At 38.6% G+C, this 21,634-nt stretch overlaps 1 protein-coding gene across 1 annotated transcript in view; it reads left to right on the top strand.

Moving 5' to 3' along the window:
• The window catches only part of LOC107098323 (ecto-NOX disulfide-thiol exchanger 1-like), a 162,891-nt gene that overhangs the window by 78,802 nt on the left and 62,455 nt on the right, over positions 1–21,634 (top strand). Inside the window, exons 3-4 of the mRNA XM_015395949.1 lie at positions 14,257–14,391; positions 14,499–14,636. Coding sequence (XP_015251435.1) covers positions 14,382–14,391; positions 14,499–14,636 — 148 coding nt within the window. The 5' untranslated portion in view covers positions 14,257–14,381. The remainder of the gene's footprint in view (positions 1–14,256; positions 14,392–14,498; positions 14,637–21,634) is intronic.

Raw genomic sequence — 21,634 nt, 5'->3', positions numbered from 1 at the left:
ATTTTTTTTCCTGGTTCGTTCGAAACACGCCCCATAATCACAGCTCTATGGAGCAGTATCAGACTCATATTCTGACTAGAGTTGAGTCGGACTACGTCAGGCTACTTATGAGTAGCCTGAGCAAAATAAATCAAATCAAAGAAGAGTCGTACCATGACTATGAAGCTGATCCCAGTGGGAAATTAGTCCCTAACTATGTAGGGGCAGTGATAGCCATGCCAGTCCAGGGACTGACTGCGGTTCTACTGTAAGGTGCCTTGGTCAAGGTCAATGACCACTTTACCTGGCATGTAACAACCTTACCATGCAAATTGCTTTAGGTTAATAGGCTATATTCATTAGGCTATGTATGCTTCAAAAAAAGTTAAAAAGTAATCCACTGGACTTTGTTTCCAAGTTTGAAGAGATTTTGCTTCCCATCCAGGAAGCTTTTTCAACTTAAAATGTCAGAATTAGCGTTGCGTTACAAGCTCTATATACAAAAACTTGTTTTGGTGTAGAAAACATGCAAATTGAACCAGAAGAAAAAGCTAGTTTTTGGGCTACTATATATATATCTTCGAAAGCAAAATCTCTTCAAACTTTGAAACAAAGTCCAGTGGATTTTTTTTTGTTTTTTTTTTACTTTATTGGAATGACTATGACCTGGATGACTGAGAATCTTTACCAGCATACCGCTATTTTTGCATCCAAAAAGAATCCACCATGCCCCTTCTTTTTTTTACAGCTAGACTACTGGTCAGAGATCTCAGCAATGGTCTGGCTTAAGTTTGAAGCTTCCTCTGTGATTGGATGCTGAAATTTCTAAGTAACTTAAAAAGCTCCAACTAAGTGTAATCTAAGACGGATGAGCCAGGAATGGAGCACCGAAATTATATCAAGGGTATGTTGGAAAAGGAACAAAATATACAGTTTTCCTCCAAAAGTAATCTTGTATATTCTTTGTTTTCGGAGGGCTCTCCCTTCTCTGGCCATACGTTCTTCTATAGAGAACGTAGTTGCTGGCTAACTAGCATATATGGATTTTATCTGTATACTATTACAATGTTTGAACTGACAGAGTAGGGCTGGGTATTAGCAGATGTAAGGCAGCATAAGTAGTTAAGTCCTCACAGAAAGAGACTTTTGTTTTTATTTTTTCTCTAATAGCTGCAGCCAGTGATTAAGTATTTTGTTTCAACGTGCCCTCAACCTACACATTGTGGAGCTGCTCTGGCTAGTAACTGACTCCATTTCTTGCTGATGCTGCCTTTTCTCTCTGCTAGGTTTAGAAAAAAACCATAATTATATGTTTCATACCAGAATATGACTGCAGGAAAGAGACAGATATAATAATAACAGAGGTTTATTTCAATTAATTTTCATATAGACTGTATTCTGTCTTCTTAGAGGAGCCAATATAATATGTCCCTTCTGAAGAGATTCATTTCCTAACTGATCAAACTAGATTGGATTTTAGGAAGAATGCATCACTAACATCCATCGATGTTCTTTTGATTCCTGCTCTAAAGCCACAGGCATATTTTCACGTTCTGCCATGTTTCCACTGCTGGCTATTAAGATGTTAAATGCAAAATGCTCCCCTTCTTTTTGCAATCATTATAGAGCCTGGGCTGGCCTGTTTCCCTGCACAATGATTTGATTGGACCTGATTGGATTTGCTGCCTCGGCTGCATCCCGTCTCCCTCTCTCCGTCTCTGTAGTTAATGGAGCCTTTCTAAAGGCTTTATTAGAAGTAATTTGCTGCGGCGAGTGCTGACTGATATCTGGGCCGTGACCCTGTCTCTCAGTTGAAGGGTAAAGAGGGAGTCCCAGTCACGGTGGAAATGGCAGGCCTTGCACTCTGTCCATAGATTAGAGCTTCTACCCTCTGTGCAGAATATGTTGAAGAGCTCTCAGAGCGGACAGGGGGGACAAGGAAATGACAGTGATTACAAACAGAAATGTGTTTAGATAGGACTTCGCTGGATGCTCTTAACCGATCAATTTGAATTCCACTATAGTCAAGTGCTTTTAATGATTTATTATTAGTGGAGAGGGGGGCAGAGGAGCATTAATGCATTTGAAGAAGGCTGTAAGTTCCAACATATCGACACTCTGGGTCCCTGAGCAAAACCCAGCATGCTCAGGCTGCTTCCTATGGGATGGGTTAAATGAAAAAAAAAACTTTCGTTGGAGTGGTCAAGGTTGCAATGACAAATAAAAATGACTATTATTGTTACTGGAAAAATCCCTCATGTTATTTTTTTTTAGTATGAGCTTCTATGTTTTGGAAGAAAGTGGAGCGTGTCTGACAGGTCTTTGTTGATATTCTATAGCCTGGCATTTTTTCCCCTGAAATTAATCAGTCAGTGTGCAAATCAGCTGACTAACTAAGGATGCATGAAGGCAGTATGCTTGGAGATGCTGGGCAGCAGATCTGTTCTGATCTGCATGGCAACAACTACTGTTTTCCTCATTAGGTATATCAAATATATCAGTGGATTGCCAATCAACATCATTGTGTGACATTCACCAACCATTGGACAATACAGCTGCTTACAATAAGGACCGAATATAGGATGCTGCTCACCAGGGAGACTGATTTATTAAGAAACTGCCTCTGTTCCAGTGTATCTGGAGGAGCTGACTACTTTCAAAGGGTTGAATTACTTTCTGTGTATATTTTGTGTACAGACTAATGCCTAAAACCTTTTACAGTAGTAGCCCATTCAAAATTTCCCAATTTCCTTGATGGGCCCTTGGCTGGCCCGTACAATTCCTTTTTAAACATCTTTGTACTAAAATATTCTTTCTGTCAGGATTTGTGGACATTAAGATCTAAAGAGAAGAACATTCTTCTGGTCAGACCCTGTAATTCAGTGAAAGGGTGGAGTCAGAGTAAACTGCTGGTATTTGACTGTTTCAGTGCTGTATTAAATTGTAATTCAATTGTAATATTTTATTATCACTTAAACTGTCATCAAAATAAATATTTCATTTTAACCTGTCAAACTCCCAACATTAGAACCTACTGTATGTTGCTCTTGTGTTTTCAATCATTTCCAGAGTTATCCTGACCTTCTCTTTAGCCTCAATGTGTCTTAATCCACAGTATATTTCTTTATAGATTAGTATTTATATTTTCTCTTTCTACAGCATGTTTATAAAAATGAGAGAATAATTTTATGGCAGAAACCTGATATAAAAAACCTCTTATAACTACTAAAAATGCTAAGGGGCTAGACAAACAGAAATCATAAAACGAAGAGGGATAGATTACTATAGTAAGAATCCTTTTTTGAGGAAAAGTTAATTTCTTTTTGAGGAAATTCTGGTAACAAAGATTTTTCTGCACTATCTATAGTTGGTTGAGCAGAGAAACAGTCTGTCTTTGAAGACAGAATATTTACAAATCTTCACCAGGGACTGATTGACATTTTTATTTCAAATGGAATTTTTGGAAACTTATTTTTTAAGAACTTGAGCGCATAAAAACTTTACTGTGATTTATGGTTCACTTTTGGAAAGATGGACATCCTGAGACTGATCAGGAGCACATGTGTCAGAAAAATCAGGGCTTCTGCAGAACCCTCAGCTGCCTGTGAGGTTTTCCTGAAGGAAAACGGGTCCCAGCTTCCAACCAGAGCTGCTGTTAAAGCTGATCGCTGCTTGGTTTGTTCGACTGTTTATAAAATCTGAATCCCACCTGTTCTGGATTCAAACTGGAATAGCAGGGAAATAGATGTGAGCAGGACTTTCTCTATAAACCTTGATTTGTTTTCATGTGTTCTCAGAGTTAGCTGCTCATTTTTACCAGTTTTTCCACAGATTAGGACTGAATAATATATTTGACATGTAATGACATTGTTAAATAAATGTCCACAGTCATCATATTTCAAAGGAATATCTTCAGGTACCATTTTGACATATTTAATGCAACATAGTTTTTCAAAGGTAAAGAGGTGGTAGAGTCCTGGGAGAACTCTGCCTTAGTTGTTTCAAAGTCAAAAAACTGAATTTCAACAAGAAGTAAGCTTCCAAGTAAGTTGAAAGTTATAAAGTTTGTTCTGTTTTCCACTGTAACCAAACAGATTGATAACCTGAGGGGAAGGGGGATCAGGGATTGCAAACATTTTAGCCTGTGACACCAAAAATAACAGTGCAAGTGTGGCATCTGGCTGCAAACGTGAAGGACCTCCGATTCCTTTGGAGGTCCAATCTGCTCCTTCCCTTCTTGTAGACAGCAACAGATAAACATTGAGGTATTCATGCGCTTCCACCACCTCAACTTCTTATCCAATGATTTTAATAGAATTCAACTTGATGCTGTTTTCCCTGAAATCTAAAATCATCTCCTTTTTTTGTTGACATCCAGGATGTGTCTGTTCTTCCCTCCTAAATCACTGGGCTAAGGAAAAATTGAAACTGGAGATCTGCTAAAATAATGTTTTAAGTGATTCTAGGACATAATATTGTAGCTTTAAAGGGAAACACAGGAATTCAGTTTGACATCTGTAGTTTTAATGCATCATCTTTATATGAAAAACTTTCCTCACCACTAATCCAAACAGATTGGAAAAGTGTTGACAACTTTTTATGATGTCCTAATTGTAGACGAAGATCAGTGACTCCAACACTTTCTATTGTGTCCTATTCAAAACATTCTTACATCATCAGAAATCTTATGATGTGAATTGTTTGCGTTTCTAGAGTTTTAATGTGTTTTAAACCCAGGCATAGCTGGATGTTGGTAAACAGCTCATGCTAACACATTAATACTGTAGGGTCAGGGTGCTTTCTTTGGACACTCCTATTGCCTTTTATTAATGTGTTCAACAATATTTGCTCAATAGCAAGAAAAATACACCAAGTGGATGTATTTTTTTATATTAAGTGCTCTAATTAGCTATTTAACAATAAATAAAAACAACAACAGACTATTAGAATTTTAGAACATTTTTAAAGCATCAAGATCTAGTTCATTTCTCAAATCCAAACATCCAACCTCGTTTGCTGTTTTTTGCTGTTTTGGCCAAACTGACAGTTCGTCTGCATGTGAATATGCTTGTGCATCTCTGATTGTGTCTCTGTGTATTAGTTTGACAGAGCACCTCCTGCTGTTGCTTTGTGTGAATGATTCAGAGATCAACTGAGCTCATGAATAATTAAGAGGACATGCGTTCAGCTGTGAATATTTCATAGTTTGTGAAAGTGAGCAGAAACACTCGGGTTGCATGGTCCGGTCTGCTCTCAGAAGGAAGAAATGATGGAGGGAAATATAGTTCAGGTGGAACTAAAGCAATCACTGTCATTTTAGTTTGAGTTAGAGGACAGCTTGTGATGCACATGAGGCGGCTAACATGCCGAGAACAGAAAAGCAGATATTTTTTTTTTTTGTTTTGGGGGTTTTTACATATAGTAATTGATGTTAGCTGCATCTAAAGCTGCCTTTATAAACAGAACCCACAGCATTTTAAACAAAAAGGCTCAGTTTTCATTAATGGGAAGCACATGGTCAGATGTGTGGCTCAAAAATGATAAAACATTCATCAAAACCTACTGATTTTGTCTGGTTTGCTAAAAAATGTACTTTGCAAGAAAGTGAATATTTGCTGCGAGCTCAGTGTTTGTAATAAAAAAAGCAATCTGCTTAAGGCAAGTCAGTTTCCAGGTTTCATCTGGGAAGAAAAGTTAAAGCTGGTAAAAAAAAAAAACCCAACAACTATAAAAATAAGTGATGTGATACTTTTAATTCTAAAACACTTTAGATTGAACTGCCTCAAAACAGAAAGTGTGTCTTTGGAGTCACTACAGAAAGACAGAATTCATCATCTTTTTGGTTTGTTAAGTTGAATGATGATACCAAATAAAGTATGTGACATAAGGTTGTCTTTGGCATAAAAAATAAGTTAATAAATTAAGTTAATAATTATTGTGGTTAAATAAAAATGTGAACACAGGGATGCTCAGGTTATATGCCGAGTATTTCAGTTCACATTGTGGCGTTAAAATAAATTTTCTTTGCGGCTAGCATTCAATATAAAAGCTAACATAAGTTCTATACTTGAGAGATACTGTAGCCTGATTATTTTTTATTGTTTAATGCTCTTTTTTGCTATTTAAACAAACCTGATAAATGAAACCGATTATCCTCCTATTATGACATTTTCCATTATAAAGCTATTATATTAAAACTTCACACCGTTAAGAGGAAACAATTTAACCTGAATCTGCTATAAAACATAACTTTAGTTCAATAAAGAATTGTTTTCCAGCTTAGTATGCATACCTGTCAAGTTTTGTAAATACAAGAAATTGTACAATATCTGCTGTGGGCCGTCCAACTATCACAGTCAAGCTCCAGCATGCATCATATTTTAAGAAATGTGGACAAGAACTGAAAAATTTAAACTTGTCAGCCAACGGCAAACTACAATAAGGGGATAAGAGAGTTGCTATGCAGGATTCAGTTCTTATTGGAGAGGCAGATCAATAGGTTTTATTATATATATATAGATAGATATATAATATGTGTGTGTGTGTGTGTGTGTGTGTGTGTGTGTGTGTGTGTGTGTGTGTGTGTGTGTGTGTGTGTGTGTGTGTGTGTGTGTGTGTAAGTATGTGTAGCTATATACATTTCTGATACCATATAAGTGAGACTGTGAATATGGGGGGATGGCAGAAAGGAGGGGTGGGATATGTTTTTTTATGCAGAAGAGATTTAAAGGCAAAGTTGTTAAGGCTATTAAAACTGATTCTGCTGTTGTTGAAAAACAGAATAGAAAACATGATTTTTTTTTTTAAACAGATTTTAGGAGATTTAAAAAGCTTTTGGTTACATTAGCTTAGTTAGCATCACCAACTGCCTCTCTAAATCCAAAAATATTTTGTAGATTGTAAATAGCTTTAGCTTGTGTTACAGTTGATTAAGGTCCCAATTATTACATAATTAAGTAAAGAAGCATAGGTAACCCCCCCCCCAAAAAAAAAAAGAGAGAAAAAAACAGATTATTATTTTCCATTATCCTTTCTGTTGTCTCCTATTTACTCTAGAAACAGTTCTCTCCTCATTAGTTATCCCATACAAGTAGCAAAGTCAGTGTAAATTTTACCAATAGATTTAATTTAATTTAATTTAATTTGATTTGATTTGATTTAATTTAATTTAATTTAATTTATTTATTTATTTGACAGGGACAGTGTACATTAAAAAGCATTCCTGCAAATTCACCAGAATTAGCCAAAAGGCTATTTTTCATCTGTTGTCCCTGGTAAACAGATGAAATTGTCTACCTATAAAAAACACAACAGTAAGCATGCTACAATGTAAAATACAAATATAAAAGTAAATAAAAACAGCTATAACTCCTCAAAACTGATTTAAAAATACAGAATAAGTGTTCACTGGACTACAGAGGTTCATAAAATAGAAATAGATTAACTGAATTGGACCCGTTGGATCATTTTGGATGCAGATATTCAGATGGATCAGTCCCAACCTCATCATTTGTTGTTTATCAATTGATTTGCGAAAGTTATCTGAAGGGATATTAGCATAAAGAAATCTGCAGTGTTGAGTTCTTTACACCTATTAGTACACGTAGCAGTCTTCTTCTCTGTTATGGTACATTACATCCTCAAAGACAAGCGCACCGATTCCCCAGAGAGAAAATGAGACAGATTAGACAGGATGGGCTGATATGAACAAGTGAGCAGCAGGATAAATACACAGTTACTGCAGACAGTACATAGCTCCAGGTGTTTGGATCTGTGTAGGTTTTAAGTAACTGCCTGCCGCAGCCCATTAAACATGCGATTCTTACCTGGATTAAGAGGATGTGTGTGAGGGAGGGGGGTGTGGGGGGGTGTACGTGTTTGTCAAGTTGATGTGCAGCCCACAGTGAAGAGAGATGCTAGAAGCTCCTCTGTTTTGTCAGCCTTGCATAAGCCCTGCCTGCATCAACCGAAATTTCTCTTGCTCCCAGGCTCGTGCTGATGCAAGATCAAATCCAATCTCATCTTTATTCCTCTGTTAGCCAGTCAACACAACACTGTGAGGTTTTTATTTGGAAACTTGCTTATTTGTTATATGAAAATCTTACCAGCCTCTGACTTTCACACTTTGGTTTTAGAGAAAGGTGACATTACATGGGGGCTTTTCTACCTTTTTGAACAAACTCCTCAATATTATTACCCATGATGATAATATTGCTAATAGTAGTAAGAGAAATATTCATCCAAGATTGAATAAAAATTATTAATGGAAGCGTTACAGGGACAAAGCAAAAATGTAAATGAAGACATACTCTTTAACGCATCTCTTACAAACTCTACTAGTAATAATGATGGCACAAATAATAATATAACCTGCAGTATAATAGTGATATTTTTCTTTAGTATTTTATCAAGCTTCCATCAACAGACAGCATTTTTCTCTGTTTTTATGGTTAGAGAATATACTGCAAGATATTTTCTCTCATCAGAGGAAAGCGACAGCAAAAATGAAATGAAGGCAAATCCTTAAACTTAATGAGCGCAAGAAGAGACACGTATATCAGAAAATGTTCAGAAAAATTATATCATTGTAGTCGTTTTTAACTGGCTCGCTGTGATGACTCCCCTAGGCCCCTCTATGAAGGTTTGCTTTTAAATAAGCATTCATTATTGTGGTGTCCTGACAACAGTGTGAATATTTCCTTCATCTCTGTTGCCAGATCTCTGTCGTTATTGTTTTGATTCCCTAATTATTGATGCTGTATTGCTCTTCACTTTGTTGATCGCTAAAGTCAGGACCCCCAAACTGATGGCGATATGGAGCAGGGACACCCTAATTATATATATAGTATGAAATTGTGTTATATCAAACTGGTCCTATAGTCACTCTGTTACAGATGGAGGAATGTAACGAAAGTAATTTCTCTCTGGGATTGTAAAGTATTTCTGGTTCTGATTCCTGGTTGATGGGACAGGTGTTGTGAATGAAACGGTGCCCAGCTTGAAAGAGCTCCTGTGCGTCACTAAATGTGTGTATTGATGACTTTACTACAGTGTGTTGAATTCATGATGATGTGGATTTAAAGACATTTCAATTAGTGGAAAAAAATTGCAGGAGGGAATTTAAAAAAAAGGCTATTCAACCAAAACGTTCAGGATCCCCATGCAGTACCTCTGTGGACCCCCTAGGGGTTGCGGACCACCTGTTGAAGACCTACTGTTTAAAGTATTACCTAACCCATAATAAGATATTTTTGTAGAAAATAGGAATATGTGTGGTATCTTAGTGTCACTCAGCATTTTAGTGCATTTTAATTTTAGCCTTTCCTGCAGTATTTCTCTTAAAAACAACAAAGTCCTGCCCTCTTAGGGTTAAACGGTGGCCATTGTGGTTGAATTTTTGTGTTGGTTCAAGTGGTGCGTGCCGGTGCAACATCTTGGTGCGTTCGGGTTTAAATATAACTTTTAAATACAGTGTATTTAGACACACAAGTCACCCTATCATACTGTACCTCAGCAGCAGTGGTTTCAGGCATCAAAAAGTCAGCGCCTGAGCATGTGGCTCAAACTGATGAGGCTCTGGCCTGCTGGGCAGCATAACGCCTGATCTCACTCAACAAACTGGAGGTTGATAGAGGTGAAAAATCTTCCACCTTAAAAGATCTTGGCTTAGCCATGAGTTTTCTTCTGATCATTCTTCATGCTCATATGGCTAATCTGAGTAGCTGGCACTTGTCTTGACCTGCTAAACCACCATTGCTCATCTCCACATTTATTACTGCCACTCAGGACCTCTCTGCATCAAAAATTTTGGTTGCATTTCTTTATTATTACTTGGGCAAGGTTAGGTTGTACATGGGATGAGCTACACTTTAAGAACCCCTACTGTAGGTTTGCATTATGCTTCCAAAGCAACTGAAAAAAAATAAAAAATAAATAAATAGAAATAATAGCACAGTGGTGAATTTAGCCCCTTAAGGTCATCATTTGGATGCACTGGATCAGTTCATCTCTCCTTTTTAAGCAGCATCCTTAATTTTGCTGTCCTGCATTTACTAACCCAGCCTCTTTTTGGAGTGCTGATTGCTGGAGGTGTTGCTGGCCATGTGTCTGTCTGTCTGTCTGTCTGTCTGTCTGTCTGTCTGTCTGTCTGTCTGTCTGTCTGTCTGTCTGTCTGTCTGTCTATCTGTCATTTAATTCTTTGAAATATTCCTTCTTTACCTTCGTTTCCTGCGGTTTGCATATGTGTTTGACACATTTTTTGGAAGCACATGAAATATGCCTTTACCAATACAGTGATCTAACTGACTGGCAGATTGTCAGCATGTAACCTCATATCACTCAGTAAATTTGATTGGCCTTTTCTGGTGTGTTACAGCTTCACTACCAATGAACATCACCAGTAAACTCTCACACCCGCAGCTACACCAGACATGTTGGTTCAGTTCCATGTTTCCTCCTAGTAATCACATTTCTAATCAAGAGCGAGGACTGCAGCAAGGACAGTCTCTGTGTGAGTCAAACTGCCAGCCTCCCTGAGCTACACGTTATGGTGTGTAGTCATTAATAAAAAGTCATTGATATGATTGTGTCTCAATTAAAACAGGATGCGGTGCGAGGCTCGGCTGGTTTCCTGGTGTCAGATGTGAAAAATGAAGATTGTTGAGCAGTGGGGTCTGATAGACACTGATAGACAGGGCGAGAGGAGGGGACGTGCTGTGCATACGAAACATTCAGAATTACACCATCCCCCTAAATACAAGCTCATACAATGTAGATCTTTTTATCCCTATATTTGAAGTGCAACTGAACTTTACATGTTAAGCTTTTGTTCCTTTTGTATATTGAGGAACTATTTGGAAGCTTGGTACTTTTCATAGTCCTGCTGCCACTGATACATAGCAGTTAAGATGGTTGGTGACAGGGTTAGGTTGCTCTGAAGAATTTAGGCTTGACAGTATAGTCAATAGAGAAAATAGAGTTGTGGCTTTTTGTCACAGTTGATGAAGTTGGTTCATGTGGTCGGGTTAGATTCCTATTAAAGATTTAGGCTTGACAATATAGAGTAAGATCTTAATGCTCTCTAAACCAGGGGTGCAAGAGGATCTACTGGCATTAAATCTGATGATACTAAAACAAAATAAAATTAATTTTCCCTAACAATTTGGTGACAACTTTAAGCGTAAAACAGTTGAACTACAATGAAAAAATAAGCTGATGGTTTTATAAATTTGTTATCTGCAAAGCGGAAAAAAACAAGAACAATGATTGATAAGTGGTTTCCTACATGGCTGTTACCAATAATACAAATGAAAAGGATGTGCTTAAATTGTGGCTTTTCCATCACAGTAAATGAAGTCGGTTCATGTGACAGGGTTAGATTGCTTTTAAAGATTTTAGCTTAACAATAAGCAATAAGATATGAATGTGCTCCAACCTAGGAGTGTAAAAGCATTTCCTGGCATTAAATCTGTGATACTAAAGCAATAAAATTTAAAACATTTGGCATCAAAATTATGTGGAGTTTCCAAATAATTCACAGTGCAACGAATCAGAGAAGCTGATAATTCCGACCAACACTGTCTTGTGCTTAAACATTTTTTGAAAGATATGGCTATGATTTGTTGAACTGGCAGGTGGCTGAGTGAAAAAGCAGAATATGGTTGAACAGGCTGGTGTTTGGGCTTGAAAAGGCTGGTAGCAGGTTGAAGCAGTTCAAGTTGATAAAAGAGTCAAACGCTAAGCTGGACCTGGTGGGAGCAGAATAAACACTGGAGGCCAGGAAGGACAGACAGTGTACCTAAGCAATGGGAATAAACAACATGCAGACAATCTGGCAGAGACTGACTGTAAGAGGCAGGTCTTTATAGGCAGGATAACAGGTTTAAGGAATGATGTTGACTAGCAGGGAGAAACAGGTGGATGTTGTGATCTGCTTGAGACTGTTGTCCTGCAACAGACTCTATTGTGTTTGAGTTTATAAGGTCTGGGCATATTTCAGGATTTTTCGCTAGAGTAAATTTTGTCAATTACTGCAAACTGTCTGGGATTTTAAATGTAATGTATCTACAAGAATCACCCCTTTTGTCTCATCAGCTCCCCTTCTCGAAATTTATTTGAGAATCATCAGTATGTTTTGCTACATGTGATGCCGGCCTTTGTGTTCTTTTAGCTTTGGAGCATTTTTAACATTGTTGCTTTTTTAGGCTGGAAAGTCTCCCATGGATACCATTGATGTTTATTTTATTGCTGGATCATTAATGTGGACCTTAACTGAGGCAAATGAGGTCTCCAGTTCTTCAGATCTGTGTTCTAGTTTTCTTTTTCTTTTTTTTTTGTGACTTTTAGAGCAGCGTTTGATGGGAAAACTCCTTGGCAGGTTTACCTTAGTTTTTTACTTTTTCACTGTTTCTGACTATCACTGATATTCACTTGAGTCCCAAAAAAAATACACATTGGGAAATATCGTTTTCTCCATACTAGTAGAAATAGAGATTAAGATCTTTAACCTATTTTATGTTGTTTACGCAATTTATTTGATTCTCTACATCCAGCAATAATGACAGCTAAGTGTGGCTGGTAAAATATGAACTCCAGCAGTGTAGTAAGTCAATTGTAATCCATAATCTTACTATAATGAAATCATTATATATAAAATCATTCACTATAATGAAGGAAGCTCTAATTTAAATCTACTTTGTGTATTTACTGATGCAGGTTTTGTGCAACATAATATTTATGATTATTGATGATTAAGTGCAACAGAAAAGCAAAAATCCTCTATTCATTTTCACTGTACTTTATTTGGGGTGAGGAGAAGCAATGTGGCAGCAGCGTTAATCTTTGATTTGTTGAAAGTGTAAACTTGAAATATATTTGAAATGGCAATTTTCTCCTTTGTAAGGAGGGTTAATTACTGTACCTAGACTTTACTCTAATTGTGTATTCAAGTCCTTGAAAATAATCACCTGAAAAGGTTCTAACAGGCTAAATGTGTGAGAGAATAGAGTATCAACAGTTTTCTGTAATTAACCTGATTATCTGCCTAAATATAAAGACAAGCTTAGTGTTAACTTGCAGCCTAAGTCATTTGAACTAAGCTGAAAAGGAAAAGTTGGCTCTTTTATGAATTTCAGTTCAATTAAAGTCAGTCTATTTACAGTATATATCGCCAATTCACAACACGTCATCTCAAGGCACTTTACAAATCAACCAGATCATCCATTCAAATTTATTCAAAGTTTTCTGTCTAAGGAAAACCAGTTGATTGCATCAACTCATGGCTTCAAAGGCAATCCCTCACAATAAGCATGCTTGTAGTGACAGTGGAGAGGGAAATTTTCCTTTGAATAGGAAGAAACCTCCAGCAGAACCAGGGTCAGTGCGGCCATCTCCCGAGGCTGACTGGGGTTCAAGGAGACAGAAGCAGAGATATAAAAGGCAACTGTTAACTAGCTCCACAGGTGGCGCCGTCCAGGAAAGGCACAGCCAGGCAGACGAGCTCCAGGGCAGCTCCCATGTCAGAAGATGTCTGAAGATCCAGTTAGTCACAGTCAGAGAAACAGGACTAAACTAAAAACAGGCCAAGCTCAAACATCTATAAACAAAGGTGTTGATGGCAGCAGCACAGCTGATATTTCTCTCCAGGATGGAGTCACAGCCAAACAGTAAAAGACCAGATGAAGAAAAAGCAGAGTGGGATAATAGAGATAAATTGAGAAAGGGGTCTCTATGTCCTCCAGCAGTCTAAGCCCATAGCAGCATAAGTATAGAGATTTGTCATCTACAATCCCAAAAGTAAAAAGTATATAGCAATGAGTTCTTAGATGCATGATTTTCTATTGTGGCCCTTTGAATGCCCTGTCAACCTCCAACCTCCATTTTTGTTGAGCAAATGGTCAACCATTCGGTTGACTTGGCAGTTAAAGGGCTAAGATTTAAACAGATGCATTTAAGTTTTGGCTTGGTTGACTTCTGTTTTCAATGGGGCTTCACTCGGCCAAAGTTTTTCAGGGAGACATCAACCCACACCCCAACACACAAACAGCCTGTGATTGTTAGCATGTCTGCATCATTTATTGGTGGTAGCTTTTAAAGAAAAGATTGAAAATTGCTATTGTTGGTGTTCAGGTGGTATCAGATGTATGTGTTTGTGTTGAATTTCTCTCAGGCGATTTTTCTGAACTTGGCTTTGCATTCATTTGCACTTCTAGATGACGAATTTAGAGTCGTGCTGGGTTTTGCCATTTTCTTATTTTAAATGTTTTGTCTCTTGCACAGGAAAACTGCTACGGTGGACCGGAGTGAACTAGCCTGCTTGCTCATCTCCTGATCCATCCCCTTGTCTGTCTGAGAAGCAATCTGATGACAGAACTTCGGAGGAAGGAGAAAAAGGACTACCTGCTATGGCCAGTGGTAAATGATAAAGATAGAATTTCCTGTAAACCCTTTTGGCCATTAAGATCCTGAAAGGAGGATCCTCTGTTCAATGATTTCTCTGACTTAGTTTCTATCTGTTATAGCAGCTGATGGTCCAGGTAACATTGGAGCCGAGCAGGACCAGCTAAACGTCCCTGTAGCTGATCATGGAGCCTGGGCCACGGCCATGAATAACCTGGGCATCATGACGGTGGGGATCAGCGGGCAGCAGCTCGTTTCAGGTACTAAGCTCTCTCAACCTGAATATTGGACAGCGTGGACTCATCTTTGGGAAAAGATGAATGAATGCTTCTTTAGTATTCTTTCATCTGTTTTCATCTACGATTCTTATTGTCTAGGGTGAGATATGGAAAGCATTTATTCCAGTTGAACAAATGAATGCACTAACATCCAAATGAACGGAGCCGTTCTACATTGCCTGGTTTCCAGGGATATTTTAAATGATAGACCAATACAAAGTTCTTTTTAAATGGGATTTCATAAAAAAATATATGTTATAAAATAATATTTAAAGCTTTGAGCAGAGAAAATTACATTTCAGTTCATCAGTCCACAGAACCTATCAACTATATTTCTATAAGAGTCTTAAAAGGCGTATTGTGTCATAAAGCAGAGTCTTAGTGGTTACCAAGCAGCATCAACTATTCTAAGTCATTCTAGATTTGAAAATGATAAAATGTGGTTATTCCCGATGCTATTTTCTTCAAGATTTCATCAATTTCATAGTGTTTCAAGAGTTTGTTTTAGCTCTGTGTGTTTTAATTCACTATCCTGTTGAACTGCGACAGAGGCCAAGCTTTCTAATACTGAGTAACACATTTTTCTCTAGAATCCCTTGATGGGCTTATATTCAACTGTACCTTGCAGAGATTCAAGACCCGTGTGCTAGATGAAGCATAGAAGTCCCATAACATAACAGGGCCTTCTCCATGTTTTGTTGGAAGTTGGAACAGGGTTATTCTTTTAGTATGCTTCTTTTTTTTTTTCTGTCTTTGTGTCTTTGAACATAAAGATGATGGGACTTAGTAAAAGCTGTTGTCCATTGGACATTCTCCGAAAACATTTGTGGCTGTCAACATGTAGTTTGACAAATTCCATAACTTTAATATTTGTTTTGAACAATGGTATTCTCCTTGGTTGACTTCCATTAAGTCTACTTTGGTTCAAACAACAGATTGTGAGATCTGACACTGATGTTCTTTGAGCTTGAGGTTCACCTTTTATCTCTTTTGATGTTTCTCTGGGCTCTTTAGGTACCATTACAGTATCCATCTGTGTGACTTGTCATCAATTTTCCTCCTGCAGTGACATCCAAGGAGGTTGACCACAGTCCCATGGATCTTGAATTTCTGAATAATATATGCAACAGGAACATCAAGCTTCAAGATTCTGTAGCTGGACTTAGTATTACTGACCATATATGTAGATTATCTTGGAGCTGACAAATATTTTAGTTTCTAGATATGCGGAGCGGGTACAGACAATGCAACAGATATGCCACCATTACGCCACCAAACAGTGACTCTAGAAAATATTCAATTCAGTTTATTTATATAGAGCAAATTCCCAACGCATGTCATCTCAAGGCACTTTACAGTTCACCAGATCATAGAGTCAAACTGATTCAAAGTTTTCTATCTAAGGAAAACCGGTTGATTGCATCGACTCATTGACTCAAATGCAATCCCTTACACTAAGCATGCTTGTAGCGACAGTGGAGAGGAAAAACTCCCTTTTTCAGTGTGAGCGGCCATCTGCTGAGGCTGACTGGGGTTCAAGGAGACAGAAGCAGAGATACAAAAAGCAACTGTAAAAGGCGGCCCCGTCCAGGAAACACACAGCCAGGCAGACGAGCTCCAAGCCTGCTCACATGTCAGACATGAAGAGAGCACATCCAGCCAGAGAAACAGGACTACACTGAAAAACAAGCTGATCTCAAACATCTATAAACAAATGTGTTGATGGCAGCAGCACTGCTGATATTTATCTCCAGGATGGAGTCACAGCCAAACAGGAATAGACAAGGCAAAGCTACTATGAGAAAAAGCAGACAGCAGAACGTTAGAGATTGAACTAACAGATTCTGCAGAGTGGGAGAATAGAGATAGAATGAAGCAGAATGATGAAGTATTGATTAAGATCTTAGAAAAATAAATTTCCACCTATTTTTTTTACCTCTTCAAATTTATACATTGCTTTGCATTGGTCAGTTGGCAATAATCTTACTTAAATCTAATTTTAAACTAAAGTTGTAATGTCTTAAAAGCACAATTATCCAAGGTTTAATTCCTAAGCCGAGGACTTTTTCCTGTCCTGTCAGAAAATCTACAAAAAAAGGGCACTTGTGAAATAAATCTTTAAAACATGCTTTAAAATTTTTCGTTGTAATAGAATGAAACCTTAAATAATTATGATGGAAAAATCATAAAAATCATCAAATGGTGTTAATTGGGCCTATCTTGTTCTTAGCAGAGAAAGAGAAGCAGGACTCCCACAAAACTTTCATCCTTACGGTTCTTTCAGTTACAAAGCTGCTTCCCATCTTTTCAAGTTATGTTTCCAGATTTTCAGCTGTGACAGTTTTGTTGATAAGGCAGGGCTCAAAAACAGCAACTTTTGCATCTGGATTTAATAAATCTGTCAGGTTTGTCCTCATTCTTTCTCCACATGTTCTGTAATCTTAAAAAGACTGTTATGTATTGAAGTCCCAAACTTCACTGCAAACTCTGAGGGAGTTATCTGTCACTAAACATGTTCCACACAGTGCCTTAAAATATGGCTTAGCTCCAAATATACAAGCATGCTTGTACTGCAAAAAGTGTCCGTCTAACCAAGTCTTAGGGACCTGTTTTTGGCAAAAACTCCTTTTGATCTCATTTTGAAATTGATACAATAATAAAGAGCAAATTATGTTTTTAATCTTCTTTTTAGAATATTCTTCTCAAAAAAGTTAGATAATCTGCCAATGCAGTAAGACAATTGCCGTTGCTAAGACTTCCTTTTTTGAAAATAATCCAACAAAATCTGCTCTTGCTTAGTGTATTAAGACCAAAATTACTCTTCGGTTGGATATACTATTGAAAAACTCTGCTACATAAACAGTTTCTTTTTATTTCATCATCATGGTGTACTTTATGCCATTATCAGTACTCTGATTTAATTTGGTATAGGAATATTATGTTCTAGTTATGAAGTACAGACATCGATACCTTCCAAGGTTTAATGCAAAGTGGACAAAATATCAGAAAGAAAAGGCATGGAAATAATCAGAAAGATGTAATGAGATTTAGTTACCTTCACCTCTTGCAGCAGCTTCAGCCTCTGCTACATGTGGTAACATTTAGCAAAACAAGGAGAAATGGGACTTGAAGTGAATCTGATGCAGTATGTGACTTTAAAAGTTTAACCTGAATCACTAAAGCACATGTTGACATATCTGACGGATATAGCTGGAGATAGATGCTGGAGATCGGCCTGTTTTCCAGTGTAGTCCTGTTTCTCTGACCGTGACTGGGTTGATGTGCTCTCTTCATCCTCGACATGGGAGATGGCTCAGAGCTCGTCTGCCTGGCTGTGTGTTTCCTGGACGGGGCCGCCTTTTACAGCTGCTTTTTGTATCTCTGCTTCTGTGTCCTTGAACCCCAGTCGGCCTCAGCAGATGGCTGCTCACACTGAGCCTGGTTCTGCTGGAGGTTTCTTCCTGTTAGAAGGGAGTTTTTCCTCTCCACTGTCGCTACAAGCATGTTTAGTGTGAGGGATTGCATTTGAGTCAATGCAGTCAACTGGTTTTCCTTAGATAGAAAACTATGAATCAATTTTACTGTATGATCTGGTTGAACTGTAAAGTGCCTTGGGATGACTTGTGTTGTGAATTGGCACTATATAAATAAATTGAATTGAATTAAATTGAATAGCTCTACATTTATAAAGTGGTGGGGAAGCATTTGCATGAATAGATTATGACCATAAATGTTTTTTGTTTTCCCGGTGTCACAGTCATTTTGGAGGGACACATCCATCACAAAGTTGTCTTCTTCTGCTTATCAGTTTTTAGAACTTCCAGTATTATCTATTACAGTGTTGTTGGTTTGTACCAGGAGTCCCACAGGGTCTTAGCTTTGTTATTTTCCTCAACCTTGGAAGGCAGTTCCCACTTTGAACTAGTTATTTTTTCCTGACAAGTGTTTCTATACACTAAACATACAATTAGTTATGAAATTTTATGTAATTCTTTCCTGCTCTAGACATTTTAGTGTAATCATGCTTGTCTCTGAGTCTTTTTTGCACAGACAGCGTTTTTGATCTTGTCCGGTGTGATAGACACAGACCTCTGTTGCTCTGTTGCTCAGACCTGTCTTTTCTACCCATTGGTGAGAAGAAATCATAGCCACATAAAGTGTCTGGCAGTGATAAATCCAATGGAGTGTTTTTTTTTCTCCCATAGTGGTTTATTCAGCTACTTCTGTTCTAGCTTCCAATTCATCCTTTGGGGACATTTTTCCGATGTATTGTTGGAGGTTGGATGCTTCATCTTGGAAACTGCTTCTAAAGCACACTAGCTGTTTTCCTCATTCCATGTGCTTTGCTCATGTGGCTGTGGGAACTGGATGCTGGGTGGAATCCACCATAGCTGATAAGTACCTATTGTGTTTTAACATGTGCTGTTAATTTCTACCTTTGGCCAACTTATTATCCCAGTGGGGTTTCTGGTTACTGGCACTAAATAGCTTTCAATTACTTGCTCTTAGAACTTGCTGTACTCTTGCGTGTATGTCCCTTGGGCTTCTTCATATTTACCATTTTCTTGTTGTATTCTTAGGTGCTAAAAGTTCTCCTCAACATCTACTATTTTCCCCTCTGTGAATGAATTTCCCTCTGCAGATCACCCTCCCTCTGTTTGTCACCATACTCAAGATTTCTCTTGCCTGAATGGCAGTCCAGAGTCATTATGTAGACCCGCAGTTGACTGATCTTGCTCCACTTTCTGAGTACATACCCATAGCCATTCTTGATTGGTTAGGGCCATCAGTAGCATATGCCAGATTTGAGAAAGACCCGCATAACGGATCCAAATTGATCTCATGGGTGGGTTTCCATTGGCTGGGTGTTGAATTTGTTTCATGTAATGAAGTATGCTACTTTTCAAAGTCTTTTTATGTATCCTTGCTCCTGGGAGTTATCGGAGTAGCAGCATTTATCACCTTGCTCTATTCCAATGTGTAAACTGTCATAATTCAGTTGGCTGTTTTGTGTCTAAGAGCTTTGGTTATTCCACACTTGAGTCAGGTCTTGTTTTGACTAAGCAATGTCTAAGCTAGTATACATTTTCTTTTAGTCATTCTCATGTTAAATCTTCCTCAGGCAGGATGATGGCATTAGTTGCTGCGTTTCCCTGTTATATGTATGTCACATGCAGTTCTATAATTGTGGAGGTAATGAATTAATTCTCATGTCAAAGTAACCAAAAAATGATTTGTTTGTGTCAAGATGTTTTCTTTTGATGGAAGTAGTCATATTCATCTTCTTTCACTTATGAGGGACAGGGTTGCTAGGACCGTAGTTTCAATCAGGGTACCCAGACTCCCATATCTACAGACACCTCCTCCAGCTCCTTTTGGGGAAGCAAAAGATGTTTCAGGTTCGGTCAAGATAAATAATTCCTCCAGCATGTCCCCCAGGGCCTCTTCCCAGTGTGATGTGTCTATAATACTTCCCAAAGGAAGCATCTGAATCCTCTAGATGTGGAGGAGAAGCCACTCTACTCTGAGCTCCTCCCAATGTCAGAGCTCTTTTCCTATTTCTAAGGGGGTGTCTCTCCACCCTGCCGAAGAACCTAATTTCAACCACTTGTATCAGGGATGTAGTTTGTTCTGTCATGACCCGGATTTCATGTCAATAAGTGAGGGAGTGTATGTCTCAGCTCTCTCTTTACCACAACAGGCCGATGCAGTGTCTGCATAATAGCTACAGCCACATTGATCCGTTTGTCCAGCTCCCCTCACTCGTAAGCAGGATACCAAGATCCTTAAGCTCCTCCACTAGGGGCAGGAACTCTCCTGCAACCGACAGAGGACCAGCCCAGCTGTTGGAAGCAGGCACCAGAAAATATGTTCAGTGTTGTCATAAAGGGATATTCAAAAACCTCTCAGTTAATACCTAGGAGCCCAAAGAGAGAAAATATTCTCCACAACATTCATTCATTCAACATCATTGCTTTTGCACTGTGTATCTCAAGTTCTTATTCAAGCATCTGAGTGTTGCAGCTGAAATCAACTGTTATTTCATCAGACAAAGGCTGTTAAGCTACCCAAATCAGCTTGTTCTTGTCTTTGACTGAGAAGTTTCATCAACAAGGTAGCATAAAACAATAAACACTAATATAAAGATGCGCCTGCTGTCATTAATCTCTTTAAAGCTACAATATGTAATTTGTAGCTACATCTAATGGCCAGACTGCAGACTGCAGCGACATAAGCCACCCTGACACACTGCCTCTCCCCTCCAACAATACGGAGGCCGCCATAGTACAAAATGGCTTCCATGACATAACTTCACCTATCTTGTAAAGAGATGATGAGATTCATTGACTTCAGATTCAAGATTCAAGTATCAAGCTTCGATAAGGCCTTTTAATTTAGCCCTAGAAAGACCCTTTCTACCTCCAGTGCAGACACGGACCAGCTGCGGCTTCTCTCATCCCGCTCCCCTGCTCCCTTTATGTCTTCCTGCTCTGTCGCCACCTCTCTCTCCGCCTGGCGGACTAATCCGATCTTCGGCCGTTCTTCTTCAGTCTTTCACAGTTAGGCTCCAGGTAGCCCGGTCCAGGCCTCTCCAAGCTGCTGCTGTGCTCCTCAGCTCTATTCCTGAGCTAGCAGCATTGAGCTACTGCCTCTGCTGCTGTGGTTCCTTACACCTGAGGGTGGTATACCTGGCTGGCTCGTCCCGGTTCCCGAGCTGTCTTTCACGGTGTTCTCACTGCTCCTGCCTGAGCTCAGAAATGCTGTCTCTGACCTATTTTGTCCAGGTGATTCAGTCACCTATTTCAGGCAATCTGACCAAAACAAAAATGGACAGAGGGAAAGAGAAAGACTATTTCTCTTTCATTCAGAAGTCTTAATAACCAGGCAGTTGTTGGTTGTGGATGGTGTTAGGCTAGCCTGGGTGCCATTCCGAACTTAGTCCCGCCCACAAGGTTTGAGGTCGGGAAGTTCGGTCTGGC

Source organism: Cyprinodon variegatus, unplaced genomic scaffold (genome assembly GCF_000732505.1).
Source record: "Cyprinodon variegatus isolate N-32 unplaced genomic scaffold, C_variegatus-1.0 Scaffold769, whole genome shotgun sequence".
NCBI lineage: Eukaryota > Metazoa > Chordata > Actinopteri > Cyprinodontiformes > Cyprinodontidae > Cyprinodon > Cyprinodon variegatus.
This window is presented reverse-complemented; position numbering and strand designations above follow the sequence as displayed.